This window comes from Agelaius phoeniceus, chromosome 3 (genome assembly GCF_051311805.1).
Source record: "Agelaius phoeniceus isolate bAgePho1 chromosome 3, bAgePho1.hap1, whole genome shotgun sequence".
Classification (NCBI taxonomy): Eukaryota; Metazoa; Chordata; class Aves; order Passeriformes; family Icteridae; genus Agelaius; species Agelaius phoeniceus.
In genome coordinates, this window is record NC_135267.1 from 34,505,815 (window position 1) to 34,516,457 (window position 10,643).

The following is a 10,643-nucleotide window of genomic DNA, read 5'->3' on the forward strand; positions in this document are numbered from 1 at the left end:
TCTCACGTCCCTCCTGCGGACAGCCCGCGCCTCCCCGGGGCCAAGGGGACCTCCCCCACCGCGGTCACCGCCGACCGGCGGGCCGGGGCCACCGAGGCACCGTCCGCATCCGCGGGGAACCGGGAGCGCACCAGGCTCTACCCTGCGTTCCCCCAGCCCCGTTCTTTACCGACCAGACACCGAAACACGCCCCGGGAGGACCGAGGCGCCTGCGGGGGTTCAGGGGAGCAGCCCCGCCGCGGAGGGGAAGCGGGGCCATGTGCAGAGAGCGCCGCGCCCGCCGCGATCCGCCCGCACCCGCGGCGGGGCGGCTCCGCTCCCGCTCCGGGGCTGCCCCCGCAGTAGCCGCGGAGCGCCAGCGCCCCCTGCCGCCCGCCCAGAGCCACGCGGGGCTCCGCGGCCCCCGGAGGCAGCGAGGCACGGGGGAGCCGCCGCCGCCGCCCCGCACCGTTCTGCACCACGACGCGCCCGGCGCCGGGGGCCAACGAATGGAGCCCCCACGGCGGCTCTGCGGACCCCCGGGCGGAGGGCCGGGCCGGGCCGGAGCCGCTCCGCCGAGAGCCGGGCAGCGCCGGCAGCGGCGCCTCCTCCCCGCGCGGGGGGTGTGTCAGCGCCCGGCCGGGGGGGCGTGGCGGCGGGCGGTGCCGAGCGGCGCCATTGGCCGGCGGCGGCGGTGATGTCACCCATATGAGGCGCTGATAACGCGCGAGGCGCGGAGCCGGGAGTTTCGCAGAAGGGGCAGCGCGCGCAGGGCGGGCGGCGGCGCGAGGCCGGGGACGGGCACAGCGCGCGCCCAGCGCTCCAGCCCAGCCGCGCCCGACCCGGCCCGGCCCGGCCCCAGCGCCGGCGCTGCGGTGCGGGCGGCACAGCCACAGCGCCCGCCCGGCCCCGCCTCGCTGCGCCGCGCACACGGGAGCTCGCAGCAGGGGCAAGGTGCGGCGGTGGGAGGGGGCGGCGGCGGAGCGGCTTTGTTGGCTCGGAGGGGAGCGGCGCCTCGGCGAGAGCCCACCATGGTGCAGCAGGCGGAGAGTACGGAGGCGGAGAGCAACCTGCCCCGGGAAGCGATGGACACCGAAGAGGGCGAGTTCATGGCTTGCAGCCCCGTCGCTTTAGACGAGAGCGACCCGGACTGGTGCAAAACGGCGTCGGGGCACATAAAGAGACCGATGAACGCGTTCATGGTGTGGTCTAAGATCGAGCGGAGAAAAATCATGGAGCAGTCCCCGGACATGCACAACGCGGAGATATCCAAGCGCCTGGGCAAGCGGTGGAAAATGCTGAAGGACAGCGAGAAGATCCCTTTCATCCGGGAGGCGGAGAGGCTGCGGCTCAAGCACATGGCCGATTACCCCGACTACAAGTACCGTCCCAGGAAAAAGCCCAAAATGGACCCGTCGGCCAAGCCCAACGCCAGCCAAAGTCCCGAGAAAAACGCGCCCGCCAGCAGCGGCGGCAGCAAGAGCGCCAAGAGCTCCAGCAAGAAGTGCAGCAAGCTGAAAGCCTCCTCCGGCTCCTCGCCGCCCAAGCCGGGAGCCAAAACCGCCCACCACGGGGACTACGCGGGAGACGAGTACGTCTTCGGCACCCTGAAAGTGAGCAGTAAGACGGTCAAGTGCGTCTTCATGGACGAGGAGGAGGATGAGGAGGAGGACGAGGACGAGCTGCAGCTGCGGATCAAGCAGGAGGCGGAGGAGGAGGACGAGGATGAGGAGCCGGGGCCGCAGCAGCTGCGGCGGTACAACGTGGCCAAAGTGCCGGCCAGCCCCACCTTGAGCTCCTCGGCGGAGTCCACCGAGGGGGCCAGCCTGTACGAGGAGGTGCGGGGCGGCGCCGCGGCGGCGGGCGGCGGCAGCAGACTCTACTACAGCTTCAAGAACATCACCAAGCAGGGCCCGCCGCCGCCGCAGCAGCCGCCCGGCCTCTCCCCGGCCTCCTCCCGGTCCATCTCCACCTCGTCGGCCGGCAGCGAGGAGGCGGACGACCTGCTCTTCGACCTCAGCCTCAACTTCTCCCAGCACGGCCACGCCGCCGCCGAGCTGGGGGCGGGCGCCGCCGGCGGCAACCTCTCTCTCTCGCTGGTGGACAAGGACCTGGACTCCTTCAGCGAGGGCAGCCTTGGCTCCCACTTCGAATTCCCCGACTACTGTACCCCGGAGCTGAGCGAGATGATCGCGGGCGACTGGCTGGAAGCGAACTTCTCCGACCTGGTGTTCACGTACTGAGCGGGGGCGGCGGCCAGGGCGGACGGCGAGAGCGGCGGAGCTGGAGCGGCGCGACGCCGGCGATGATGATGATGATGATGATGATCATGATAATGATTAAAAAATAAGTCTTGTTTTCTTTGAAAAAAAAAAAATCTCGAAGTTAGTTCCGAGCCCGGGAGTTGTGATTTTTTTTTTAACTTTTTTTGTGTTTTTTTAATTTTTATTATGTTTGGTGATCACAACAACAACAGCAAAGGCAAATGGGACTGGGGGAAAAAAAGATACAGAAGGCGCTGTTTGAAGCTTGTCGGTCTCTGATTGAAGTCTGGAAGATGGTCTGCAAAGAAGTCTTTTGGCAGCACAACTGTTACTCAAGGGGGTTTGTGGATTTTTATTTTTTTTTCCCGTGAGAGATCTTAACGAACTGTTATGATTTTTATTTTTTTTTCCGAAAGGGACCATTGCAACTTTTTTTGGAGGGAGAAAACTGATGTCTTCTATGCATCCGATTCTTAACAAAGCTGCAGGGAGCTTGAAAAAATGCAGACTGTACAAACGCTTACAAATAACTGAACTGACTTAAGATCAGAGTTTACTTTTCAGATCAAATTGTTTATGGTTTTACAAATGTGATTTCTACTTGCCAACTTTTTTTTTTTTGTAACTTGTTCCCTTATACCTCCTTGATTGAATACCAGACAGCCTAGACCTCAGTACAAAAAGGTATTGAAACATTTTTGATACATAACAGACCTCAGTCTTTTTTAAAAATTAATATATTTTCAGGCGTATTTTTGTACAGTGAAAAGGGAACATTCTTGCTGTGTTTTTTCAGTAAGACTTTTCAGGCACTTCTTCCCTTTTATTTTCTTTGTTTTTCTCTGTTTTTAGCATGCAAGTTTGTTGGTACGTTACGTCCTGGTTTTAAAAGGATTAAAATTTTAAAAAATAATCCTTGCATCTAAAGGCCTTGTGGTTTAAAAAAAAGAAACAAACACTTTTTTTGTACAGCTATAGTTCAGATTTGTTCAATATTTGTAGGTAAAGATTTATTGAAAATGGTGATATAGACCTCAGAGCTGTTATCTTAGTTTAAAAGATTGTATATGTACTGTACTATAGTAGGATTTTATGTATCTCATACGCTGTGATATGTGGATGGGGCCCCAGATGGAAGGTATGAAACTGGATTCTCGATTTTAGCAAAAAAAAAAAAGAAAAAAGGCACATAGTTTAAAAAGTTTCTCATGTTGTGCAATATAATCTAAAGTACAGACCATCTGCATATTTTGTAGCAAATGATGGCAAAAGCAGACTTGTGCACTGTCAACATCATAGCCTGTTTTTTTTTTTTTTTAATGCTGAAAGTCTGTATCTTTACAATTTTAATAAATCAGCTGGAACTGATAGAAACTCGTATCGCAATTAGTGTCTGTAGCAGGAACGCTGGAGATGCCGTGTTGTCACCCTGGCCCGCGGAGGAGCGGTAGCTGTAGGCTGTAGTGCATGATCAATGCTAGGGGGGAGGAGAGTCAGGACTGCTTCTTTTCCTTTTTTTTTTTTTTTTTCCCTCCTCTCGTCGCCTTTTTCCCACCGGCTTTGCTCCGCGGGGCCGGGGTTTGCTTGCTGCTTCCCCGGGGCCGCTCCGGGCAGCGGCAGCCAGGCTGGCCCCGGGCATTTTCGGCTCCGCCGCCTCCCCCCGCTCCCGGGGCGGCCCCGCAGCCGCGCTCCGGGCGGGGGCTCCGGGTGCGGGGCCGGCTGCCCGCTCTCTCTCAGCGCTGCCGGCAAGGCGACTCTCCCCGCTCGGCATGCTCCCGGTCTTCTCCCCGCTGGGCTTTTTCCTCCCCCTGTCCCGTTCGTGATGAGTAACCTGGGCCAGACTCGAGGTGGAGATGCTGAGGGTAGCGGTGCCGCATCTCCTCCGCCCCGGGCAGCGCTCGGCCCGCCGGGGAGGCACTGCCGCTCCGGAGAGCCGCCCGCTGCTCCGGGCAGGCAGCGCAGGGCAGGGGAAGGGGTACGAGCTTCGGCTGTAGCTAAGCAGACTTTGTCAGTGTGCTTTTTTTTTTTTTTTTTTTTTTTGACTTTAGCAGCCATCGGATTTCAGTTGTGTGCTCTGAAATAGCTGCTGATGGCAATAAACAGACTCACGAGGTGGAAGTTTGTTTCTCAAGAAGTTTACTTTTTTATCTGATAGGCATTGGTAAATTATTACTACTTTTTTTTTTTTTTTTCCTCCGCTAATTAATGATCCAGCTGTTTACAGGGACAATTCACTGTGCTGGTATTTTGGTGGCAACCACTGCTACAGGCTTTCAGACTTGCTGAAATGAAAATCCTGCATACGCATTTGTAAGGCATAATAAAACATAACATTAAAACCTGCATGCATGTTATGTTTAATCAAAGACAACTCTTAGGCATTTAAGTGGTGAGATATCTTACTTTAGGTTAGTTAAACTGGTAGTAAAATGATTAATATAATCTGATCTCTTTCTAATAATAATAATAATAATAAAACACTCATGATTCTAAATAAAAGTTGTTTGGCCTAAATCTTTGCTATCAGAAAAGAGATATAGCATATCTGGGAACTCAAATTTATGTCTTGCATTGTGATAATTCTTTATGAGAAACTGTGTTTTGAAACAAACTTAATTACAATATACAAGATATCCTTGGCAATGGATAGTCCTCAATAAAACAGAGTTTCTTCAATTTTCAGTTTTTGGTCTCAAATGATTAGTGTGTTCTCCATGTAATAACTTAGAAATCAGATTGAAAACAAATGACATTTATCTCTTCTAAGGCAAAAGACTGAAAGAAAATAGTTACACTGAAGTGCTCTAGCCTAGCCATTCACTATCCTGCTATCGAAAATCCTGTTTTGGGCTAGGGTGATGGAGTAAGTTGATCAGGTTCTAAGTCTTAAAACTGAGCCAAAATTCTCTTAGTAATTCTTCAAGCTATCATGAGAGTAGGGTGACTTGTTCTTTCAGACCCTTTCTTCTGATATGCATCCTTGTTTATTAAAGTGATAATAGGCAGTGTCATTAAACATTTGTGCTTTACAGATGTTCAATGAGTTATGAATGATTATGGTCAAATACAGGCTGCATTTAGTTAGCATTGTAATAAGGTCTGTGTCTCAGCCTACAAAAGTTTTGACTTGCATATATTTTTGGAAGCTGTTTTTAAAATTGCCATTTTAAATATTACTCAAGGATAGCTGATTTAAATGATCCAATTAAAGAGCAGTCAGGCATATTTTAAAAGAGCAACAGGTCTACTTTAGTCAAATAATATAATACCCACTCAAAAGGATCTTTTCTTTCTTCTAAATGGGAATTATACTGTACTATATCAGAGGAATATTTTGAGTGAAGGTATATGGTGCAGGGAAATAATTTTTTTGGCCAAACACTTCAGTTATTTTTATTTTTAGAGTGTATCATTGCATATTGTTCAAGGAAAAACTAGGTAGTGTTCTGTTTAAGCCACTGCATAGTTAGGGCTGAAGTCTGATGCTGTTGAATGCCTATGCTCCTACTGGTCTCAGTGAGAGTAAAAAACAATCTTCTATTCATGAAAAAATAGCATCTGCTAAGCTACTCTTTTATTTTGTCATTAATAATATTCATACCTTTGTTTCTCTTTCCTTTTTTGTTTTCTGTGTACATAGGAATCTTTGTTGATGTGCTAGAGCAGTCCTGTTGCAGGCCTGGTATCTCCAGTGGCCTTTTTCCCCCACATTCCTTGCATTTGTCTCTGTACAATACTACTCTACATGTAATAGGACTCAGTGATAGGAGGGAGGAAAATGAGCTTTTCTGTGTCGAAAGACAATTTCCTTACTAACACTGAGGATGTCAACTCGATGTAAAACCTAATCAAACATGCTGATTCTTTTTGTCTTTAAGGTGAACATTTTTTGCAAGCTTTTTTCCCCCCTTTTGATGTTTTTACTCTGGTTTTTTTTCCTTCCTTTAAAAATAACCACAATTAAGAAACATTTTCTCTCTTTAAGTGCAGTCTTTTATAAATGTGGTAGAAAAGCTCATTCCAAGCGTCCTTTAAGTGCTACATGCTCTTTAGGCATTCACTGACATTCAGATGAAACTTCAAGTCTATTGAATGTGATTTGCATGTGTGCAGTATGATCCTTCACTCCTGCCTTTTTGAGGAAAGTGCAACTCTGTTGTTACACCAGGGGAAAACTGGTGTGGGGTCAAAGTCAGGGCCATATAAGTTTTAGGTGTTTGATAATCAAAACCGTTCATGAATTCTGTTTTACATCCTCACAATTGTTGCCTAGTAAGGCCTTAAACCTGCTCTGGTAAAAAAAAAAAAAAAAAAAGAAAAAATTCTCATTGAGCTCAATGGGAGTTTTTGCCTCAAGGGCTGCTGGCAGGATAGGTGTCTTATCTCCTCCTAACCTTCATTTGTAAGAATGGCCAGGAAAAAATAAACAACAAAAACTTAATACAATGAGTTGCCTTACATTTCCCCTACTATACAGTTGTATTTCTTTGATTAATTTCCTTTCCCCTCACTCACATCCAAGGCTGTGATTGTTTTTTTTTTTTAATTTTTTTGCACACTACCTATACCAATTAACTGCCTAATTAGTTTTATCTTCTCTACATGGATGCAGTGAATTTGTAAGAGAATTTCACATGCAAGTAGTTTTTTAGTGAGTTTAAAGTAAATAGAGTTTTAAAGACCTATTTTTATATTCAATATAAAGCACAAATGTGCAGAAAATGTAGAATGACTTACAAAAAGGGAAGCAAAAGTTCGTAATATTTCATGTATAAAAGTAATACCTTCTTTGGGGTGAGATTCTCTTAGAAAACCCAATACTTATGCCAGTGCAAAGATAGGAATATTTTAAAAACTCTTAGAAAAAATTGTGATTGACAGCAATTTAAAAGGAATGACTTCTGTAGATACAAGGAAACCCCTAAAGCAATATGGATAAGAAGGGGTGAATGGTTTTCAATGATGAACAACAACCTGGAAGTGTGAGAATGGAGGTTTCAATCCTTATTAATTAATCAAATTTCTTCTTTTGTGGTTAGTTACATCTGGATTTTCTGTGAAGTGCAATCTTGCGGGATGAAAAAGTGCAAGGGTGCCAAAATTCTAAGACTTACGAAAGTTCAGAGGCAGGTTTGATTTAGAATTATTGAGTAAAGATTTAGATTTTGGTAATTCACACTTCCAGTAAAATCAAGACATTGATTTACTGCTTGAAGAAATTTGATCAAGTAATAATGATTAATCCGGGAACTCCCATTGTCACAATTTGTTTTTGTTTCCATCGTCCTGCTTATCTCCAAAACCAATTTGCCTCAACTCCTGGCAAAGCCAGGGAGAAGAGTTATATGCCATTGTTAGTTCATTTACAATTTGTATCTGGTTTTGCTCTTGTATATATGTTGGCGTTTTGGAGTCTTTACATAAATGCTGTGATACTTTTTTTCTTATTTCCTTTTGGTTTTTGGTGGGCTGTTTTAAAATGGAGGCCTGTTTTCCAGTGTGGGACTTTTGATGGTTACAACATTTCAATGATGTTGCATGATGGCCACAGGTGGGGGAAATTGAATGTTTTAGAGCAGTTTTTCAAGCATGACACTTTTAAAATATGTAATTTCAAAGACTTTTCAAGGCCACATGAAATTAGTTTTCATAGCCACTCCAGGTCTTGGGGGGAAAAGCTGAAAAGTACTTTTGTTTAGAAGTCTGAGTGATGGTGGGGGGGAAACCTTTTCTTGAGGTTTTTGCATGCCAGTGCACGGCCTATTGCTGTGAAAGAAAGAAGATGGTAAGGCTGCTTGAGGCAATGCACTGGAGGACAAAGTGTTTTCTAGCACTAGAAAAAGAAAATGCATGGCAAAGTTTTGTCTTCTAGTAGACTATATAGCATGCAGAGTTTAGTATGTGTCAAAACAGTGTATGACATTGCTGTATCAAAGTTGTAAAATTAAGCATTATTTATTGAAAACTATGTATTTTTTTTGTAAAAACCTGATCACCTAGAGGATTAATATCAGTGACTTGTGCTAGTGCTACAAACTTAACCAGCTTCTTTACTACAGTACTTGATATGCAGTGTTAATGCTCAGGGTTGAAACCAGTCCACTCCAATGTCTTTTTTGCAAGAGTTTTTAAATAAAGGAACAACAAAATGCAATTGTTCAAAAGACTCTAATAAAAATGTGTGATCAATCTTCCTATGTGGTTTTATGTGGATTTTTCTTTTTCTGGTGTTGCATTTGGTAAATGCAATTCAGCTATGACAGTGAATCCACTCCTGATTCTGTGGGTGCCTAAAGCTGAAAGTTAATGGGAATGTTATATCTTTCAAAAAACCCTTGACAGGTATTTATGGTCCAGTTAGTGTGTGCTAAGTGCTGTTCTGGGCACGCCTGAGAGACACTGAAACACAGAATAAGTCAGTTAGCTTCCTTCTTCTTTTCTGGTTAAGACTCTGGATTAAAACAATGAAATATTTTATGACAAACATCTTTAACTTTGCTTTAAAGTTGACCATGAAAGAATGAAATAAAATGGATTACATGCCAGCAAACCCCATTTCTCTCTGTATCTTTTTCTACAAACAATTTACCATCTAAATGTATTTTGGCATAGAAAAAATCATTCTGTATTAAGATTCTAGTTATGAAAATGTTTTTATGAGAAACCTGTAATCAATTCTTGAAACTATAAAAAGGTGTTTTTAATGTGTTTATGTGGTGAAAGTTTGTTGTATATTAAATATTGTTTTATAGAAATGATGGAGTTATATTGTTACAAATTCAAAATTTGTAATTAATACAAGCCATCTATTGCAGAAATTTACCTTCTAGAGCTCCTGCCAGTAGACATATGCCCATTTCCCAAGAAATATACAAAACACATCTCTCAATTGTATTTAATGTCTGTACTTTCACCAGCTTTTACACAGGGTTGAAAATATCAACTGATAATTCCTTCCTTTCTGCTGGGCAGGGGAGGGGGAGGGAGTGAAGGTTGTTGGTTACCCTTAATACCTAGGAAATAACAGAAAAATTCTAATCAAGTTCAGCTGTAACTGATAGAAACCTTTAGACCTGGGAAGAGTCAACTCAACAAATAAAAAAGTTCCAGATAATTTTGTATGACTCTTGAGCACAGCTCTTCCCATTTTCCTGTTCCTTCCTTGTCCCAACAGTTAGCTGAATAGCTCATTTCTTCAAAAAGCAATTCTTGGATGACAGGTGATTTCTGTTTAACTTATCAGACCTATTAAGAACACTGAAAGCAATCTATATCATTTCAGGAGTCTGTTGTAGTAGTATGTTTTTGTGTGAATGGAGATGTGTAACTGATGTGAAATAAAGGTTTGAATGTGACATGTCATAGTAAACATAGGAAGTTTAAGCTGATCATTGTAAATCAATGAAATAAAATCTTTATATACAGCCACCATACCACTATTCTTTCTGTACATATCAAAGAAGTTTCAAAAAGCATTTTAAGGTATTTTACAAGGTATTAAAACAATGTTCTGAGAGTATTCCATGATTCTTTGGGGTTTTTTTTTGTTCGGGGGTTGGGAGGTGGAGGTTGGTTGTTTGTTTTAATTCCTACAGAGTTTTTTATTCAAGTCCTATCACAGTTAACCAAAGACAAACTAGAAATCTTTTAGAACAGACCAAGGTCACCTCCATGCTGTCTCAAATGTGTCTAGCTGAAGTCCTCTCTTTGGTTCCTCCTGAGTGAGAACAGTCATTACTGCTTTGGAAAGTCAAGCTTCAGTTCTATGTCAGGTCTTAATGCCAGAGGGAATTTCTGCATGACATATTGGGAATTTTCCATATCTAGTGTTTGAAAGTGTTTTTGGATTGGTAACCACAAGTCATCACATCTTAAAACTATCACTGTAGATGTATTGAGCATCCTAGGTGTTGGATCAGTTTATTATGGAAGAAAGGATAGAAGCACATGTTTGTGGAAAAAAAGTCCTTGGTATTTCAGTTTGAATACAATATTCTCAAGTTTGAATGTTAGATCTAACCCTAGAAGAAATGTGTGAAAACATGGACTGTAGGTAACATAGACCCACACAGTTACCTACAGACATTTGCATCATTACAGACTTTACACAGGCACATACATATGTATTTGGATTTTCATTAAAATTTCTTGCTGGCTGGACCACTCTAAATGGCTAAAATGTAATGTCCATTAAAACCCTTTAAGTCCTGAGAATTTAATGACATTTTCATCTGTTGGTCTTAAAGTGTTGTCCCTGGAGTTTTGTAAATTTTAAGACAATCTTTTAATAGTGTAATAACATTTTGATAAAATAGTGAAAAATCCCCCAAAACCCCCCACCCAAATGTATAGCAAAACCAAACCGGAATGAAATCATACAAAACCAAACAAGAAAACCAC

General features: G+C 44.4%; 1 protein-coding gene across 1 annotated transcript; it reads left to right on the forward strand.

Annotated features, from left to right (window-relative positions):
• Nucleotides 1-674: 674 nt before the first annotated feature.
• Nucleotides 675-8,437, forward strand: SOX11 (SRY-box transcription factor 11). Its single transcript, XM_077175050.1, has one exon. It carries the CDS (start codon nucleotides 1,011-1,013, stop codon nucleotides 2,220-2,222), a length of 1,212 nt encoding a protein of 403 aa, XP_077031165.1. The 5' UTR covers nucleotides 675-1,010; the 3' UTR covers nucleotides 2,223-8,437.
• Nucleotides 8,438-10,643: the final 2,206 nt, after the last annotated feature.

Bases quoted from the DNA above. Each gene is read 5' to 3' on its own strand.
- SOX11 (XM_077175050.1), top strand. From the start codon at position 1,011: ATGGTGCAGCAGGCGGAGAGTACGGAGGCGGAGAGCAACCTGCCCCGG.